A 21,769-nucleotide genomic window follows, 5' to 3' on the forward strand; every position below is an offset into this window, starting at 1 on the left:
CGTGTCCTACCAACCTCTATTAAAGGCTCCTCTCTCCTGAGCCCCGCCTCTTCGTCATCCTTAGTCATTGGCTGAGTGTATGTGCATCATAAGTCACATGTTCATGGCAAACTGAAGGGGAACTTGACGGGGCAGTGTGAATGTGTTGAAGGCATCACACAGGGGGTTATATATATATATATATATATATATTATTATTTTTTAACTTATGGTGGGTGAAAAAGGCAACAAAAAACCTCCACCGTTAGTATATAGCCAATAAAGAATATCAATTGTGAGCACATTCACATGTCTTAGACAGGTCTGCACCCCTGCCTTTTACCATTATCACCTAGCATACAGTGCTCCCACTGCAGCAAGGGATTCTGGGAAATTACATGCAAATGAGCATACAGTGTCACCTTTTCATGCACATGGAGCCCATTTAAGCAGATACATCGCAGTTCACACAGCTTTTAAGCACAGCATGGGACTAGCAAAGCAAGTCAAACCACTCACAGACATGTTTCAACCTTGATGGGTATCATCAGTGTGCCCTGAAGGGTTTTGCCACTTCTTTTACCCACCATAACGTATTGAATGTATCACTCTCCTTGTAATTCGATATCTTCTTTGCTTATTAATTCAGTTGTAGTGCTCTGTGATTTTTCTTTTTATATATTGTGTAAACTAAAATGTAGACAGACTGCTCAATCCCTTGTGCCAATTAATAATATTATTTAGTAATAACTTTGGTGCAAAGGGACAAAATCATGAATGTACTTAGAGTGCAAGTTATAGGGACTCTTGAGTGAGATCTTTATCTCACTGTTTGGTTTAAGCGTATATATTGTGTAAGTAAGCCATGTAAAGTGTTTCTGGTGTTAGGAATAAAAGTGCACAAATAAAATAATTGGTGCAATAACTAACTGCAGGATACTTTGTAGCACGGCTCACCCTTCACACCCCTTCCCCATGCTGGAGCTCACCAGGCACGCCCCATGCTGCCCCTGTACAATGGCAGCTCCCTAATGGGCGGGAGTTACTGGGCTGAACCAAAACAAACCCGGAGAGGGGAGAAGCCGCAGCCTCACTGCAGCCTGGGATTTACTCGGGTGCGGGACTCCGCCCCCTATATTACCCCGCCCACTGGCTGTGATTGACATGCAGTAAGCTCCGCCCCCTCTGCTCCGTGTGCTGCTGTGAGCCTGTGTGTGCAGCGGTACCGGGGAGTGCGGCGGTATCGGGGAGGCTAGGCGGCCGGGTAGTGACGTGTGGGGGTGTCCCCCACCTGTTCTGCGGGGTTCCCCGGTAACACCGTGCGCGGTGCAGGACATGAGGCGCCCCCTCTGGGGATATGGCGAACGTAAGGGTGGCCCTGCGGGTCCGACCCGTCAGCACAAGGTGAGGAGCCCGGGGGGGCACTGCCATATAGAGAGGGCACTGCAGTATGCATGCAGCGGGGGGGGCACTGCCATATAGAGGGGGCACTGCAGTGTGCATGCAGCGGGGGGGCACTGCCAGGGCAGTATGCATGCAGCGGGGTCATATATATTAATCTATTGTATGTATGGGGAACTATAATATATACATGTCTACATATGGGGCAGTATAAGTAAGGTATACATTGGGGAATATATATATATATATATTCATATATTCATATATTCATATTCATGCACTATATATATATATATATTCACACACATCTATATATGTAGCAATATAAGGATGAATTTAGTGTATACTGTATATAGCAATTTGAGTACAGTATACTGTGGGGGTGCTATGTATGTATATATAAGTACCCCACAGTATACTGTACTTATATTGCTATATACAGTAATATGTACAGAATACTGTGGGGTTCTTGTATATTTCTATGGGGCAATACACTTTTCGTATACTGTGGGATACTATGTATGTGTGTGCACGTGTATGTATGTTTGTGCACGTATGTATGTGTGTATATATATATATATATATATATATATATATATATATATATATATATATATATATATATACACACATATCGATCGTGTGAAATTGCAATGAGGTGGCAGATATCTACAGGTGCAAAAATAACCATCTGTATACAGAGAGATCAATCATGTATGTACAGGTAGTCCTCGTTATCCAATGTTTCACTTTACAACGAATGGCATATCCAACACTTTATAATGCAACCGTATGGGCCGTTTTTCGACCCTGGAATGCGTTATCCAACGCTCACCGCCACTGATCACACGTGGGACTAATTTTACAGCGGTTTCACTATCCAACGCTACTTCCAGAACGGATTCCGCTGGATAACCGAGGACTGCCTGTATGTCATTCTTCTGAACAAATATCTCTGCAATCTACCGATGTACACTTGATGTTGTTGCATAATTATCTCTTTTATGCCTTAAAATGTCTGCTGAGACTTTATTTCTATGGCAATGACCCATGCTCTATAGAAATCCCCCTCACCCATTTCCTGTCCTTCTCCCAGGGCTCCTCCAGTCTCGTTTCTTGGCAGAAGCAGGGGGAGCTGGCACCTTAGGGCGACCTACTGTAATTTGCACTCTGTGCTTTCATTTCACTCCAGAATTGACAAATCTCCAGCACGCCGCTTTCAATCTAGTTCTTCATAGAAATCACATTGCTGGAATTTATTCACACAGACCACATAACCCAAGAGAACACAACTGCCTTTCTTACTGCAAAATAAGAGAGCTGATATGTCCTATAAATGTGGGTTAAGGGGTAGCGACAACAGAACATACACGTTGTGTATTTGGAAATAAAGCAGTTACCGTTCCATAGCAGCAATGATCTGTTTTGTGTCACTGGGAGTAACTGTGGTGACTATAAATATGTATATTGAAGCGTGAGAAAATATCTTTTGCTGATGGATGGGGTATTTTATTTGTCGTTCTGATGTAAATATTCATAGAATTTGGAGTTGTGTTTTTGAGACCCAGTTTGTCTTCGCTTGTATGTACTCTTTGTTATACAGTGTAATTATCCTCCCTTCCACATTGTACAGCGTTGCAGACTATATTGATGCCATGCAGTTTAAATATAATATTAAAATACTTTTCTCTCTTTGTAACAACACATGTGAGTCTCGGAAAATAAATCATGCTATCCATCTAAACATAGAAATGGTTTAAGTTGTGGTTCCCGGAAGTGATGTGCTAAGACTGTAGCTCTTATCACTAAATATTGTTTATGCCCTAAATCCAGGCAGGGCTGGTACTGAATGGGCAGGTTGGCAACATCTATTGGAGTTATCGTAACAGGGAACATTACAAGGCAGCATCTACATAGGCAATTTAACATACATGAATATGCCTGTCTATTTAGCCTGTCTGATTTAATGTAGCATCAATTTAGTTTTGTAGCTCAGAAAAAAACAGGGACTGTCGTGAGTAACTTAACTCCGCTCTTGCGTTGGAAGATATGTTATTTATGACTATAGATGCATTCAGCACAATGCATCTCTTTAGAAACCTGTCCCAATAACTATATCAGGGGTGGCAACGCCAGTCCTCAAGGGATACAAACAGGTCAGGTTTTAAAGATATCCCTGCTTCAGTACAGTTGGCTCAATCAGTACCTGCTTCAACACAGGTGACTCAACCAGTCCCAGCTTCAGCACAGTTGGCTCAATCGGTGGCTCAGTCTTCAAATGAGCCACTGATTGAGCCATATGTGTTGAAGCACGGATATCCTGAAAACCTGACCTGTTGGTGGCCCTTGAGAACTGGAATAGGCCTCCCCTGTACTAGATCCTCAATTTTAAAGCAGCAGTGACATTTTCTGCACTAGGCGCCATTGCTACTGTCCATTGAAACCAGTGGGATCTCAAAGCTGACAAAGGCACCAAAAATGTATAGTCCCTATGTCTGCAAACCTGGCATGATCGTGATTACCAGGAGAGTTGGGCTAACAGATTCTTCACAAGTCTTATTTCTTTAGTATTTGTAACAAAATGATTTATTATAACCTGGGCCTTTTTATGTCTGTGCTTGTGAATGAAGATATCCATTACAAATCTGAATTATTAGCATTATACAATGATGAACCCTGCAGTATATGAAGCTGACATGACTTGAGGTCAGGTAATACATTTCTATAGGGAACTTTTTCTAGTCCTGTGCAAACGTAACCCTGATTCTGCTCCTCTCAATTGTCCCCAATAATCCCCTGAAGGGAACTAAGGAAGCCGTCTCCTTGAAAGCTTTTCTTGTTGTCTTCTGCTGGCAGAGGCAGTCGAAGTTGTGTTAACTCTGCAACTTGACTGTAAACAGGCATTTGTTGTGCGTTTCCCAGACAGCAGCCTGGGTGTATAACTGTACTGTTACACACACGCACATCCCGAGCCCACAGAAACAGGAGAGTGGACAATATCCCAAAAGGAGCAGTCCCACTTATCCACATATCATGGGGGTCGCATTTATGTGAGAACTCATAGACATGTAACACCTTCTCTATAATTGTAACCGTTATTTTGAGCGTGTTTTATAGCTGTGCAAGTTTAGACCTGAAAGTCCAACTGAAAAGCACAGTAACAAAAGTGCTAAATGTGCAATACTTGCTAATATGATGATGTGTAGTAAGAGGTTGTTAACTAACAGATTTCAAGGAGTTCAATAAACGCTAACGCAGTGTTTTTCAACCGTGGTTTCTAGGAACACTTGAATTCCCCGGGCATCCTTAAAGGGTTCCCTGCAATTTTCAGGTCATTTGAAAATTGTACCAAATACAGAAGAATTTATAATATTCCTAATGTCAGTCGCTTTATTAGAGGGGGTTGGGGTTCCCTATAATGCATCTGATCTCAGACGCGCTATTAGAGAGGGTTGGGGTTCCCTACAATGCATCTGATCTCAGACGTGCTATTAGAGAGGGTTGGGGTTCCTTACGATGCATCTGATCTCAGGCATGCTATTAGAGAGGGTTGGGGTTCCCTACAATGTATCTGATCTCAGACGCGCTTTTAGAGAGGGTTGGGATTCCTAAGAATTTCACAATATAATTAATTTTAAAAACACTGGACTACCGTATTAAATCAGTCACTGCAAAAATAGTTTGAATTGCTTTTAGTTTTTTCATCCTAATCACAGACGCTGTATACTCCCATAGTGAAATGTTGTTGCAAAAAAAAAATTTTTTGCACAAAGTGTAACTATATATTTAATCTGTGTCTAGGCGCATAATTGGGATTGTACATTTAGATGTGGCAGCAGTTCGTTGTACTAGAAAACATTTTTGTTAATAAATAATGAACCGAATGTTAAAAAGACCCATTATAGTTGATAAGAGGCGGCTGAAGATTTAGTTAGTACACATTCTCCGTTATATTTTGGGGGCTGGACTATCAACGTTTTCTGGCTGAAACAATTGGGGTAAAATTAGTGCAAAGGAAGCGCCTTTTTCCTGCACCACTTCTGCAGCCAGGAGACGTTGATATATCATCCCTTTTATTTGTTGTTGTTTTAGCAGATTTTACACACTGACCCAGATATTAAGATGTGGCATGGAATGTGTTACCTTAGTTGCTTATTTGTCACTTCATTGCAACTCTTTATTGCCTAAGTGGAATTGAAAACCTTTTTTTTATTTATTTTTTTTGCTAATGGCAGCCAACCTACAATTATTAAGATTTGTCATCCTTCACTCGCTCTTTTATAGCCACGACGCAATATCATTTAAATAACAATTCTTGTAAGGATGGTATTAATTCCTGGAAGGCATAACTAAGGAGAGCAGGTTTAGCCGGACAGGTTAGAAAGTGTTTGTGCAGTGGCATTCATTACCACGGTGTGCAACCAGCAGGAATAATTAGGGAACTAGTAATCAATACGTGTGTGTGTGTGTGTGTGTTATATGCAAAGTTCTTAACTTCTTAAATATCAAGGAGAGGGAGGACTGCAGTTCATTGTACTGTTTAGTTTGCTACACAATGGCCACTATTCAATTAAAGCAATCTTTCCACATACAGGCAGTCCTCGTTTTACAACGCTTCGCTTTACAACGAATGGCTTATCCAACGCTATGCAATGCATACCTATATTCATTTTTACAACGCCAAAACGGCTTATCCAACGCTCTTACGACGCTTTGCAAAGTTGTTTATGTGTATATAATATATATATATATCATATAATATATTATACTATATAATATATTATATTATTAAATGACATGATATATTATGTTATATTATATATAATACAGTATATACACTATATAATGTATGTGTGCTGCATATTTTATTGCCCGAGTAAAATATTTTGTGTATTTTAGCATTAAAAATGCCTTCAGGAACGGAACCTTTCATTTAAACAGTGTTCCTATGGGAAAATGGGTTTCGCTTTAAGACGTTTCGCTATCCAACGCCATTTTGAGTAACGCATTGTGTCAGATAACCGAGGACTGCCTGTACAGAGAAGATATTGGTCCCATTCATTTGAGTGGAGCTGAACTGTTTTTTACATTGTATTAAATAGGAGCTAATGTCACTCAATGTATACTATGTCCATTTGAAGCCATGTGGAGCTCTGGAAACTGGTTATTCCTGTTTATTCTGTGTAGGCTTCAGTTTTCATCCATTGAGAAAGCTTTGCCTTAGCTACAGTGTTAATGTTAAAGTGAAACTGGGCTAGTTCACCGTGACCCAAGGCCTTGCAAATCTTTCTGTTGTGTGTGCTTTGGGTAGTTTAATGGGACAAGCAGACAAGTCTAGCCTGGCCTCCCTCTCGAAATTCCATAAGATACGGTCGCATTAAACTGATGTCCTCCTTATTTTTAAGTAAATAATATGCATCATAAGGCGGACGTCGGAGCTTCCTATTGACCCACATGATGTGGGAGATTTAGACCTCTATTTTGTTTTCCCTGGGGGGAAAGTACGGGTGACATCTTCCCTGTTAAGAATCTTGGGAACCTGAGGGTCTCCGGAGCAGAAATGAGCACTGTTCAGCTCAGAAGACTCCCTGCTTCCTTTACATGTAATAAAAAAGGAGGGGGAGGGGGGCCCCTGCAAAACACATTGAGATGGGGGAACTGCCCCTGTCACAAAATGTATTATTTTCACATTGTCAAATGTGTAATTATTAAATGCAAAATCTGAATATTATCCATAACACTAGTTTTAAATAAAAAAATAATACGCTTAATTATGTTTCTATCAAGTATCCAACATGACAATGCATCGGCGTTCATTTTAAACAACAAATTATGCGTCCCGTGTTTCAAGTTTTCATACTTATGACGCACATTCTATGAAGTTTTCTATGACTTTTTATCACTAGAATTTTGACGCACAGAAAAATGTTAAACATGTCCTTAGTACATAGAGCCCCTAGAATTACCGCGACCAAGTAATGATTTGAGCTGTGGCTTCAATTCCTCTTTTCTCTACAAGAAGTTGCAAGTAGTGACCTTAAGCATATAAGCGCATACAGGATGATAACCGTGTACAATGCGACATGTTCAATGTCAGGCTTGTCTGTGAGGACCAGTTTGAAGAAATGGTGATTTGTACATGAATAATGTTTCCTAATAATGTGTTATGCTGACTAAAAATCTAGTCCAGTGATTTGAAAGTCCTATGACCGTTACTTGTCCGGAAATACCAATGTTTGAAAGCAGTGTGGCCAGATGTTTCTCTGTTTCAATTTGTCTGGGTGAGTTCCAGGAGAAACAACAAAGTATTATAGGCCCGATGTATCTCAGTGTCACTGAGCACAGAGGGGTTTCCAAACAGATGTTATCAGAAGGAAGACTTTCGTCTGCGTTTCTATAATTTTAATCACTGCGCCGTATCTTGATTAGGAAGCAGATATCAGAAATGGTCCAAATTGTCCTGTGTTCTGAGTCACATATCAATACTTTCTCCATGTGGGTCATTTATACATATATGTAACTAGAAGCTTTCAAATGGATACATTTTAATTGACGTTAAAAGCACTTTTTATCTGACACAGGATGAAGGACAGAAAAGCAAATTACTGTAGGGCTATAATGAAATAAGCTTGACACACAACCCCATATTCAATATGCAGTGAAGATTTAAGTCCTATCAAATTAATTAATTCAAATTAATATGTTTGGATGTTCCTGAGACTGTAGATGTCATCACAGCATTGAATAGAGCAGGGGGCTTAACTCCAGTCTTCAAGTGTGCCCACCTCCCCCAACATGTCCCGGTTTTCAGGATATCCCTGCTTCAGCACAGGTGGCTCAGTCTTTGACTGAGCCTCTGATTTTGCCATTTGTGCTGAAGCTGGGCTATGCTGAAAACCTGACCTGTTGGAGGTGGGGGGGGGGGGGAGGGAGCTTGAGGACTGGAGTTGAGCCCCCCATTGTTGTCACCAAACATTTTACCCATTATAGATCACCAGCTTGTTGTGTTTTTTGCACCTATATAAATGTCAGTGTTTTCTCGTACTGACAATTGTGTTGCATTTCTAATTTATTCTGTAGTCTTTTTATGCTGGTGCAAAACATATAAATTCTGAACCAATCATCCTGTGGGATATGGAGTATATTCTAATCTAACCCATCCAAAAACAGGTGTGAACAGAGGGATATCACATTTTTGGCCCAGATCCACAATGCTGTTAACCCTTTGCGCACCCGAGTGCCACTTACTCTCCGGCACTCGCGATGATGTGAGCGCCCTGTCGCTGATGATGGCACAGAAGGAAAATGAGTCAGCGCAGTGTACAAAGTCCCCTATAGAAATAAGCTGGCATTATGTGACGTAGCTACGATGTGACAGGGCTCCTGCCAGACCTCATGATGTAACAACGCCTCAGGTGCACCAAAGGTTAAAATCCGGGATCATAGTGTGACGTTGCCTGAAATGGGGGGAGGACGTGATGTTCCCGGAGTTAATGTGGTATCCCAAGGCAAATCATATGCAAGCTAAACGTTGCTTTATTTTCCAATAACCTGGCGTTACGTTCAGCTTGGTGTTACTCCGATCCAGGCCCTGAAATAGGTGTTTAACTCAAATGAAGAGTGAGGAAGAACGGTGGGAAATAACACTTAGTAAAATCATGTCCGAGGTGTTACATCCATTCAGACCAGGGGTGGGCAACTCCAGTCCTCAAGGGCCACCAACAGGTCGGATTTTCATGATATCTCTGCTTCAGCACAGTTAGCTCAGTCTTTGACCTGTTGGTGGCAATTGTGGACTGGAGTTGCCCACCGTTGAGCCATACCCTGGCGTGTGGATGTGAGGACGTGGCGTCCCTGCGTTACCCGTAACGGACTTTAGTGAATATTAGATGATATGATAAGGCATATCATTATTACTAACATCCGATGTTGTTAACGCATGCTGTTTATGGGAGAAAACATGACGTAAGACGAACAGTATATCTTCAATAACGAGGCCAATAAATAATATATAATTATTGTGATGTTAAAGCAGCAATCCCCACCCCTCCCCCCCACACTTTGTTACCTTACCAGAGTGTTTCTGTTACAGGATGGGATTTGGGTGGTACCCTGCAGCTGATTTCTATTCTATTTTCAGCTCTGTCGATCCCCCAGTTGCTGAGATACTTACCGGGGCAGTAACTAGGTTTAAATCTCCCTCTAGGGGGAACATGACGTCTGCCAAATCTCGGCGAATAGGAGAGCATCACATTATTTCACATAACATTGGTAACTTCACCTGTCAGTATCTCCGGAACCGGGAGTGTCCCCGGGACTGAAAATACGATTCAACTCAGGAGGTCCCTCTCCTGCTCCAACACTGTATACAATGCGGGGGTCATGGGGGGCTTGCTGCTTTAAGTTACAGTGGGTTCACGTCATGTTAAGTGACTTAACGGAGATATGTGGATCTGAGCCCATGTGTAAATAATACGCTAGTGTGTCAGTGATTGCACACACGTGTGTGTCAGTGATTACATTACCCACACACGTGTGTGTCAGTGATTGCATTACACATGTGTGCGGTTTAGTTTCAGTAAGTCACACAGCCCCTGCCACTTTGCCAAGAAATCTACGGTATCTACCTCAGTAAGCACAAAACAGAGCACTTTTGGGTAAACCGTTCTTTTTTTTGGCTTGCGAACAGGAAGCACTTTTCTGACCCACAGTCACCAAATATTTTATCGTATAAGATTCTGTAATGTTGTCTGTTTGCTGTACAGAATCAGATAAGAACATCGTTCATTTGATGAAAACAACGTGCAGCTCATACCTACGAAACGAGCAGAAGCATGGCCACAACCGCCGTTTTGCGAAGTTTATGCGTTCCTGTAAACAGTTTGCAGATAGGAGGCACAGTACTGCGCGGGTCTACTTTACTGATAATAGAAATTTGTCTTTACAGACATTGTACTTAAAATACAGTATGCTTCCATCCCAGATGTGTATGAAACAAGGAATCCCTACTTACATTATCAAGTCACTTTATAAACATCCAAAAGTGAAACATCTCGGGACCCGGGGCCCTCAGAAGTCTAATGAAGTTAGACTTTGGGGGACCTCTCAAATCAAACATCCTGTATTGCTGCTTTTAAAGCTTATGTACTTATTGCTAAACATTTCCTTTTTTATGTTTGTTTTGGTTTGACTGCTGCTGGAACACATCCAAACATAAAATAACTTCCAATAAAGGAAAGAAATAGAACCACATACAGGGACCCTAAACTCATACAATATGGTCCTGGAGATTCCTACTTTTATGTACCTAGCTTTTTCCGATTCTTATCGTTTGGTTTGGAGTGTCATATTATCCTTTTGGTAAATTAATTCTGGCAATCTGTATCTGATAAACTGTAAGACATGTGGAGTTATCAGTTTAAGTGTCCTGTTGTTGAACCACTTCCCTTCCAGGCATCCTGCCAAATGATCATTTGCTTCAGAAGAGCTTGTGAGCTGTCAAAAGACAGCAATGTATTTTAACGTTTTTAATAAATATATATATATTTTGATTTATTAAGCTCGTCTGACATTCCACGTTTCAGGCAAAGATTTCCATTTGTTGGCACTTCTGCTAAAGTACTTGTTAGTGTATATAACTTACCACGGTTGTTTTCAAATCATTCTTCCATAAATCACTATAAAATGCTTCTTCCTGTTTATAAGCTCGGAATAAACCGTTGGTTCCTGTGAGCTTTAACCTTCAAAACTTCAGTATGTATCTTGGAAATGAATTGCAATACATAATGCGTTCTTGTATGTATGTCTTTATTTATATAGTGCAATTAATAATGTACATAGCGCGTCACAGCAGTAATACACGTGACAATCATATAAATAACAAGTAATACAAATAACAGATAATGGGAATAAGTGCTTCAGACATAAAAGTAACATTTAGGAAGAGGAGTCCCTGCTCTGAAGAGCTTACAATCTAATTATCATGTACTTCATTGCACAGCAGAATCAAGCTCTTTGTGTGTTTAACATTGATGATTTAAAGGCTCTATATGCAACCTGCGGCCCATCCTGTATAAATGGTTATACGGTGGCTTTTTATGTTTAGGATGTTCACGTTTTGATTCCTATTGTTTGTATAGTTTTAATTTGGTATCGGTGCAGATACACCATATTGGCAGAAACAGATGTACACATTGGCTTATGCTGTAGAGTAAATGTAATACTAAGCATTCATAACATACCAAAGCCATTGCCGTAGAGAAGCGTGGCCCCCATCTCATGCATGGGTTTGGCACTGATAAAGGATAAAACCACAGAGGGCTACTATCTGAATGGTGTCAAGTATATCAACTGTTGTACAACATGTTTTATTACTCAGATTTTACTTTTATATAGGGAATACTATATTTTGGAACAGTCTGTCTTTTAGAGCTTGAGAGGCCCCCTCTCTGGGTATCTATACAAACCGGCCCAAGACCTACCTGCTTACCCAGGCATTTAATTAATGACGCACAACCTGTCCAGCATTTAATAGCTGCAGTACCGTCCCATCCTGTATTGTATGTAGTGTCTGTTTTTTCGTACTGAGTGCTGGGAAACAGTACATAGATTTATTGGTTATTGCTTTGAGGGGGTTAGGGGTCCCTCTCTGTTCCCGTGCACCACTACATTTATTTTCTTATTGTTTCACATTACCTGTGGTGGAGTGCTGCCTTACTCACATACATCCTGTACTGTATCTTTCCGTGTGTTCGGTCTCTCTTATAACCTTACATGTTTTCTTCTTTTTCTCTTTTTGTAACTGTGAGGCGCTTTGAGAAAATCGCTATATAACTAGTTCTTATTAATACAAGGGAGTTATACAGTACATGAATAAGAGCATGAGGATAAAAGTTAATATTATGGATAGCACCTCCCAAAGAATTACAATTCACCATCCCAGAGGGCCACACTGAAGTGGCTCATTGCAACGTTGGGAGCCATTCAGAGAAGTTCAGACATTGGCTATTTTGGTAAATAGGAGGCTGGTATATAGTATCTAACGCTTTTTTTTTTTATGTTTATTTTAGAGAGATTGCAGAAGGAGCCAGAATAATTGTGAATGTTGATGAAAAAGTAGCAAGGATTAGGAAGGTAAAGGTGAGTACATTTGCATTTATTTCTTTTTAATAACACTCTCCTCTTCCTTTCATAGCTAATTCAGTGGGTACAGCTGTAATAGGAAAACGAAGCATGGTACAAATGTAGATGCCTTTCTACAATGCCACATTGGATAAATCATGTGTAGATTCCAAGAAGGATCATAGACGGTGAAGGAAAAATACAAATTAAGAAATTATCATTTTATTTCAAACTCATAGCATAACATCCAGCATACAACCCCACACACCCCTACCCCCTACACGTATGTCACTGTTCCTCCTCCTCTGGGGTCATTGAGGAGCAGCAGCAAAACGCACACAGGGGTTATCACCACCCATATTGGAATCTAACCTATGCATGATTTAGGAGTCCGGGGGGCGGTATTGCAGAAAGTTTATATTTGGGTGCATATGAGTATTCTAACCTGCACTAGGAAGAGATGGTACCTGATCTTTTGGCTATCTAAAAACTAAAAGGCTGTCTGAGATTGATGTGCATATGCAGGTATAGTTCTTTATTAATTCATGGCTTTACCCAAAGGCAAACTATGCAAATACTTCTGGTTCCAAAAATATACTAAGTCTTTGTTTGCTGCTGTTTTTGTTTTTTATCCTTAGATTTGTATTTTTTTTTAAAAAACATTTTTATGTAGTGTATTCGTTATAAAAAGTCAAGAGTTTTCTGTTCCACATCACTTTTGGCAAGTAAACAGTAAAAAAAAAAAAAAAATGTAAGCGAATAGTACACAGGCTACAACACGCACTGCATTCAGTAGTTTATTCCCGAAAACCCCAGCAAATAGCATGAACTACTGGATCTTTTCATGGGAATTGTGCGGTGTGAATGCAAAAGAAAAAGTAAAATGACGTGTAAGAAAAGACCTGCATTGTGCTGTGACTGGACCACTCGTTTTGTGTGTAATACACTGAGAAGTGCGTTTTTAAATGGGAATCCATTCCAGTGTTTTATACAGAACATTTCAGTCCCTTTGTAAAGCTGCACATTCTCGCGTATGATCTGGAAGTTGTTCATTCCCACAAGATAATCCTAAATCATAAACATCTGTGTGCTTTCTCTTTCCATGATCCACCCTTTTTAGTGTCCCGGGGGGAAGAGACTCTGAGGCCCTGTCTACAAAGATCCCAATCATTCCTCGAGCTGTTTGTCCAAATGTATCTCTTTCCGATATTATGGGGTTTATGGTCTGATAAACTCACCCTTGTAATCTGACACACTGACGTCACTATTAATGCAGAGATTGGCCCATATTTACAAACCAGTGCTATGTCATGTGACACTTTTCTTGCGCTAAACCGCTTATAGCGCATTCAAGTGAATGGTCTATTTATTAGGTTTGTGTTAATTACAAATGGGGTAATTTATAATGCTAGCCGCTGGTCCATATTCTCACTTTAGAAGTGAGTAATAACAATTTGCAGCATTTTCCTGAGTTGATGTATTATTAACCTGTCCATTAGCAGAGGGACATGTTGCATGCCAGCTGGCAGTAATTGGATTAATGAAGCAAAATATACTGTAGCACGGTATAGAACAGTGTTTTCTGATCAACTTCAACAATGGGTTAGATGTCAACACAAAATATTATTTGTGCCAGCGCTGATAGATATATATATATCTACTATATATTTCTGAGTTCACTGTATGTCTGCGTCCCTAGCGGCAATCTCATTGGTCCCTTGGCCTGCCCGCCCCCGCACCTCTCATTGGCCTGAGGCGGAGTGACGGGCCAAAGGACACACAGGGACACACACACACACACACCACCCCCCCCTCCTCTCCCGGTGCCCCTCACTCTCTCCCCCCTCCCCACCTCACCCAAATCCCCACGCTCTGCAACATCCCCAGCCGCACCCTCACCGTGCGCCGCGGAGAGCAGCAAACTACAGCCTCCTCCTCCCTCGCGGCGCGGCCCGGGCCTCCTGTACTGCCCCTCACGTGCGCCGCTCCCGGAGGAAGCGCGGACCGGGCCTCCTGCACTCCCCCTGACGTGCGCCGCTCCCGGAGGAAGCGCGGACCGGGCCTCCTGCACTCCCACTCACGTGCGCCGCTACTGGAGAGGGGAAGCGCGGCCCGGGCCTCCCGCCTCAGATCCACGTGGGAGCGGCCGGACGAGTGAGTGAGCGGCCTTCACCTCCCCTCACCCCCCTTCACCTCACCTCCCCTCACCCACCCCTCACCTCCCCTCACCCACCCCTCACCTCCCCTCCACCCCCTCCCCCCTCCACCCCCCCGGCGCCGCTACAGTCAGCGGGGGAGCGAGCGCCCGGGACACAGAGGGGGGGTGCGGCCACAACAAGCTGCCTCCCGCCTCAGATCCACGTGGGAGCTGCCGGACGGGTGACTGAGCGGCCTTCACCTACCCTCACCCCCCTTCACCCAACCCTCACCCCCCTTCACCTCCCCTCACCCACCCCTCACCTCCCCTCACTCCACTTCCCCTCCCCTTTACCTCCCTCCACCCCCCCTTCACCCCCCTTCCACCTCCCCTTCACCCCCCCTCCACCTCCCCTTCACCCCCCCTCCACCTCCCCTTCACCCCCCCTCCACCTCCCCTTCACCCCCCCTCCACCTCCCCTCCACCCCCCCCTTCACCTCCCCTCCACCCCCCCCCCTTCACCTCCCCTCCACCCCCCCCTTCACCTCCCCTCCACCCCCCCTTCACCTCCCCTCCACCCCCCCTTCACCTCCCCTCCACCCCCCCTTCACCTCCCCTCCACCCCCCTTCCCCCACCACCTCCCCTCCCCCCCCTCCTTCACCTCCCCACCACCCCCCCTTCACCTCCCCTCCACCCCCACCTTCACCCCCACCTTCACCCCCCTCCACCCCCACCTTCACCTTCCCTTCACTCCCCCCTTACAACCTCCCACCACCTCCCCCCTCCTCACCACCTCCCCCCACCTTCACACCACCTCCCCCCACCTTCACACCACCTCCCCCCCCCCTTCCCCCCTTCCCACCACCTTCCCCCCTTCCCACCACCTCCCCCCCTTCCCACCACCTCCCCCCCCCCTTCCCACCACCTCCCCCCCCCCTTCCCACCACCTCCCCCCCCCCTTCCCACCACCTCCCCCCCTTCCCACCACCTCCCCCCCTTCCCACCACCTCCCCCCCTTCCCACCACCTCCCCCCCCTTCCCACCACCTCCCCCCCCTTCCCACCACCTCCCCCCCTTTCCACCACCTCCCCCCCTTCCCACCACCTCCCCCCCCTTCCCACCACCTCCCCCCCCTTCCCACCACCTCCCCCCCCCTTCCCACCACCTCCCCCCCCGATCCTCCCGCTGGCCCCCCGATCCCTCTGCTGGCCCCCGATCCTCCCGCAACTCCTGCCCGATCGCCTGGCATGTGGAGCAGCATGTGGAAGACAAGCAGGCCCTGGAGGAACAGGTGGGCCCCCTCCCTTCCAATGAATACCAACCCAGTCTCCCACCCAGTGAGTGTGTCTCTGAGTGTGGGTGTGGGTGTGTGTGTGTCTGTGAGTGGATCTGTGAGTGTGTGTGTGGGTGAGTGTGTGTCTGAGTGTTTGTGTGGGTGTTTGTGTGTCTGTGAGTGGGTCTGTGATTGTCTGTGAGTGTCTGTGAGTGTTTGTGAGTCTGTGAGTGGGTGTGTGTGCGTCTGTGAGTGTGTGCGTCTGTGAGTGTGTGCGTCTGTGAGGGTGTGCGTCTGTGAGGGTGTGCGTCTGTGAGGGTGTTTGTGTGCGTCTGTGAGGGTGTTTGTGTGCGTCTGTGAGGGTGTTTGTGTGCGTCTGTGAGGGTGTTTGTGTGCGTCTGTGAGGGTGTTTGTGTGCGTCTGTGAGGGTGTTTGTGTGCGTCTGTGAGGGTGTTTGTGTGCGTCTGTGAGGGTGTTTGTGTGCGTCTGTGAGGGTGTTTGTGTGCGTCTGTGAGGGTGTTTGTGTGCGTCTGTGAGGGTGTTTGTGTGCGCCTGTGTGCGTGTGTTTGAGTCTGTGTGTGTTTGAGTCTGTGTGTGTTTGAGTCTGTGTGTGTTTGAGTCTGTGTGTGTTTGAGTCTGTGTGTGTTTGCGTCTGTGTGTGTTTGCGTCTGTGTGTGTTTGCGTCTGTGTGTGTTTGCGTCTGTGTGTGTTTGCGTCTGTGTGTGTTTGAGTCTGTGTGTGTATGTGTCTGTGTGAGTGTTTGTGTGAGTGAATGTGTGTGAGAGAGTCTGTGAGTGTTTGTGTGAGTCAATGTTTGTGTGTGTGAGTGTGTGTGAGAGTCTATGAGTGTGTGTGTCTGTGAGTGTGTGTCTGTGAGTGTGTCACCCTCTCCCTGTCACCCTTTCCCTGTCGCCCTCGCCCTTTCCCTGTCGCCCTCGCACTCTCTCTCGCACTCTCTCTCGCACTCTCTCTGTCGCACTCTCTCTGTCGCACTCTCTCTGTCGCACGCTCTCTGTCGCACTCTCTCTGTCGCACTCTCTCTGTCGCACTCTCTCTGTCGCACTCTCTCTGTCTTTGTCTCTCATTCTCTCTGTGTGTGTGTTCTCTCTATCTCTCTGTGTGTCTCTTTCTCTGTGTGTGTCTCTTTCTCTGTGTGTGTCTCTTTCTCTGTGTGTGTCTCTTTCTCTGTGTGTGTCTCTTTCTCTGTGTGTGTCTCTTTCTCTGTGTGTGTCTCTTTCTCTGTGTCTCTCTCTTTCTCTGTGTCTCTCTCTTTCTCTGTGTCTCTCTCACTGTGTCTCTGTTTCTCTCTCTCTCTCTCTCTGTGTGTCTCTGTGTGTCTCTCTGTGTCTCTCTGTGTCTCTCTCTGTGTCTCTCTCTGTGTCTCTCTCTGTGTCTCTCTCTGTGTCTCTCTCTGTGTCTCTCTCTGTGTCTCTCTCTGTCTCTCACCCACACTCTCTCTCTCACACTCTGGATCTCTTATTTACCCTATATATCTTAACTGCCTTATACCTACACCGAAATAACCTACACTGCTTTATTCCAGATCTGACTCAAGCTTCACACGGAAGACATCGGAACCCCCCTAACCCAGAAGACAGGTAGGGAACACATCCCCTCCAATGTATAACATTGCGGGAATGAGGGTACCTGGACATTGAGGGACTGCGGATCAGGTAAGATCCCAGGCGGGATTGCTGCTTTAGATATTGTGACGCGGGAGCGTCCAGGCACTAGTTATGGGGTTCAGGAACATTTACACACACACACACACACACACGTAACAAGGACTAATTGTAGTATAATGTAATACAATAAATAAACTAATGTCAAAAACGAATGTTGTTCGTACTATGAATTTATTTTAATTTTTTTAAAAGTGGGCCTGGGGGCGGGGTTGGGGCGGGACTAGGTGGCGAGTAGATTTTTGGGTGATTTGTCGAACACTGTATGTATATATATATATATATATATATATATATATATATATATATATATATATATATATATATATATATATATATATAAAAAAAAATTCAATTCCTATTAATTGATGAATCCAGCTGTTACTTACTCATCCACTTTGAGGTGTACAGTGAAAAACAATGTAAAATAAATACTTGTTTACTGGTCATACAGTATGTAGGGACAAATATGCAGAACTCTCACCCTAATATGAGCTGCCGATGATGTAACCGCCGTCCTGGGGGCCCCTGGAGTGCCGGGCAACATGACACCACAGGGCACTCGAAGGGTTAATTTGGAGAACGCCCATATTTTTTTTTTACCTTTCCAGCCTTCCTTTTGAGGGCCACTTTTTATGCATTGCCAAATATTCCACCCCAAAAGGATATGGTGAAATGTATCGCTCGTTTTCAAATGTGTACTCGAAGATTCAAAGCCGAGAGACCCGAGACATAGACATTGAGTGAATGTTCCTCTGGCATTTCTAATATGCTGGGAACGCAGTCACGTTATACCTTTTATATTGTATACGCAGCTCAGGGCTCAGGGGCCAGGCATGCAGAATTTCTGGCTTCTGTGTTTCAGGCTTCATGCAGAGAAACCTGGTCAGTGGGTTTTCCGCACTGGGGCGCTCGTTCTAACTGTGGCTATTGTTAAAATATTTTACACGGTGCTTTCCAATTGCATGTTGTAAGGAGGTCTAAGAATTAATTTAAACTAAACAGTTGCTAATATCTTTAATTTGTTAAAAATTTGAAGCATTGTAAATATATTCCTGTAACTTGCTTCCTAGGACTTGCAAAAAAAATGTATTATTCATCCGTTAATCACTGTACGTCATTCTCCCGGTGCTGAATCCTGCTATTTTCAGAGCCGGACTCCCCAGTCCCACAGATAATTTTACCAGTGCGGGCGCTGGTGCCGGTGCTTCCGTCTGGGGAAATAATTTGGTCGGCAAATCTCTCCGGAACTTGCTGGCCAGTTGTGGCATTCTATTTGCCGACACAGGCGGCCATATTGTATTTTACACAACGGAGCGCCGTCGGCAATTTTCTTTATCTTAGAAACTTGGGTGGTCCTCTGCGCTAAACGTAGCTAAACAGCTCTAATTGTGTAAAAAAAATAACTGTACTGTTTTTGCTAACTGCTGTTTTAACCCCTTTACTGCCAAGGCGAAGACGTACCTGTCCAAAGGGATGTGTACATTTTTGCATTATATTTCAGTGTGTTGGTTTTGTGGTATATCCCAGTGACCCATGCATTGTTTTTTTTTTTTCCAGAATATGTCGTGACTTTATCAAAATATATGCAACATGCAAAATATATCGGGATCCACAACACATTTTGCACGTTAATGAAATTTTGAAAAAGTCACATGAACTAATATTAATTTTGCCCCAACACCAAGTGTAAGGCTAAGGCCCCGGTAACTCCGCTGCAACGCGCGCCCGCGAGATTGGCGGCGCGTGCAGCCGATTCCCTGGTCTGCAGCTCACTGCAGGAAGAGAGACCGGGGTGGGGGGGCGTGGCGGGGGCGTGACGGGGGGCGTGGCTATGACGTCACCCGGCAGGTTCGCCCTCATTGGCTGAACCGCCGGGGGGGGGCGTGCCGTATCGCTCGTCGCGAGTACTGCTCTCAATTCTATTGAGAGCAGGAGCAACTCTCGCCCCAGCGCTGCGGCCCCCCCTCGCAGCGGGCCCGGTGCCATTGAGGGGAGGGCTCTCGTCCGTGCAGCGTCCGCAACAGCGGACGCTGTAGTAGGCAGGGGGGGCAAGGCCTAACTTGCTCTGAAGAAACTGACCCCAAGTGTATTGGTGATTAGGACCGGAGTAACCAACTCCAGTCCTCAAGGGGCCACCAACAGGTCAGGTTTTCAGGATATCCCTGCTTCAGCACAGGTTACTCAGTCAGTGAATCAGTTGAAGACTGAGCCACCTGTGATGAAGCAGTGACTGGTTGAACCACCTGTGCTGAAGCAGTGACTGGTTGAACCACCTGTGCTGAAGCAGGGATATCCTGAAAACCTGATGTGTTGCGGGGCTTGAGGACTGGAGTCTGGAGTTGAGCACTCCTGCTCTATGCTGTATAAACAGGTTTATTAAAAGGCGTTATTGCAAAAAATGCCATTTTAAACCACGCACGAGATCGCACCATGAAACTTGTAAGGCCAGTGCGCCTGTTGGGTAGAAAGTAGAAGTCTGTTTTAGTCATATTGTAGTAACAGAGAGAATAAAGCAGAGTGTAATGGAAACATCTGGCTACAATGGAAAATCTGGGAATACTTTGTTCAATTTAAAGGCGCAGGCCCCTGAACACACTGTAACTGCACTGAATTTACAGCTCTCTGTCAACATCTGCACTTTTGTTTATACCAGCGGTTACTAATTGGTTAACTGCAAAACAAAAAGCACAATAACACAATATGATCAGCATTTAATGACCTCAGGTCTATGTAGGAGCCCATCTCCATCACAGGAAATGCTGCGGAGAGTCCACGCTTGGTCATTAATGTTGAATTCCATCACAGAAAACATTTTTATTGGGACCATGTTAAACTTCCCTACAAATGTTATCTCCCCAAGTATTTCTTCAAAATAGGAAATACAGTAGGATTTAAGCACTGGGGTCATTTTTAAATGGGATGATAAAGTGAAGGCGGATGAACCCGTAAAACATTTAGAGATGAAGTGAGGCCGCGTGCATTGTTTTTCTAATGCCTTAATTGTTGCATATTTCTGATTTTTGGCAGCTGGACCATAAACCAGATGGCCCCAGGGACACCGGAGGGAGTCTGATAGAGTTTGGCTTCGATTACTGCTATTGGTCTGTTGATCCTGATGATCCAAAATATGCGTCTCAGGAAGTGGTAAGTTCCCCCATTGTCTGACTGATACAGTATGAGCTACTAGAATTGAAAGCCACAATTGTAAACACAGTGATTAACCCCTACCCTGCGTGGCCAGAAATCCACGAAAAAGATTTGTTTGCGCATGATATGTTTAAATATAAAGCTTGGTTTTTGCCATTTGCAGTGTGTTTCTGACCTCTCTGGAAGTTTCAAGTTTACCCATTTTCGATTGTATGTATATTTTTATTTATATAGTGCCATCCAGGTACGTAGCGCGTCACAGCAGTAATATACGTGACATAATATTATAACACGTAATGGGAATAAGAGCTTCACACATAAACGTAACATTAGGAAACGGAGTCCCTGCCCCGAAGAGCTTACAATCTAAGTGGTAATTAGGGAGAACTTGGTGTTACGCAAATGCCTGCTGAGGACAAAATGGTAGATCAAAATTACATACACTAATGTTGCAAAGTACATAAAATGAAAAACCCTAAGTGAGGGGGAGGGAAACACAATGGGATAGACAAGGAGAGAGAAGACAAGGGGAGGGGAAAACGGGAATACGGGGGGCAACGTAACGTTTCGGGGCACCTGGCCCCTTCTTCTGGGCCCGTTCCATTAGATCAACAGATCCAGGTACTGTACTTCCCTTGTCCCTGTCAACAAAAAAGTGTTCCCTAAAACGTAGTAGAGCAATAATAAATGCAAAAAACAGTAGTGGTTTCTACATCTAGAGACCCCATAGTGGGGTACTATACACAATGATAGTGTCTGACACCACTTCCAGACGCACAGGCTGTCCAACAAAATATAGTCTGATTATTTACACCACTCCATCAAGTTTATAAGTGCAGATGTCCAATATCAATGATAGCACAGACTAGATGTTTGTGCATGAGTTCCTTGTGGCTGATACTGTATCTATGCTCTGAGTACAGCACCGCACCCCCAGAATTCCTGCACAGAGGCCGTAACGTCATTTAAAATGTCCTACAGTATCAGCACCACAAATTAACCCTTCGGTAGTGGCTACGTCCCGG

The 21,769-nt window shown here is 44.4% G+C and overlaps 1 protein-coding gene across 1 annotated transcript in view; it reads left to right on the forward strand.

Annotated features, from left to right (window-relative positions):
- Positions 1–1,165: 1,165 nt before the first annotated feature.
- The window catches only part of STARD9 (StAR related lipid transfer domain containing 9), a 100,377-nt gene continuing 79,773 nt past the window's right edge, over positions 1,166–21,769 (forward strand). The window contains exons 1-3 of the mRNA XM_075614255.1: positions 1,166–1,383; positions 12,450–12,519; positions 20,625–20,741. Of these exons, the coding sequence (XP_075470370.1) occupies positions 1,337–1,383; positions 12,450–12,519; positions 20,625–20,741 (234 nt within the window). The 5' untranslated portion in view covers positions 1,166–1,336. The remainder of the gene's footprint in view (positions 1,384–12,449; positions 12,520–20,624; positions 20,742–21,769) is intronic.

Source organism: Ascaphus truei, chromosome 9 (genome assembly GCF_040206685.1).
Source record: "Ascaphus truei isolate aAscTru1 chromosome 9, aAscTru1.hap1, whole genome shotgun sequence".
Taxonomy (NCBI): Eukaryota; Metazoa; Chordata; class Amphibia; order Anura; family Ascaphidae; genus Ascaphus; species Ascaphus truei.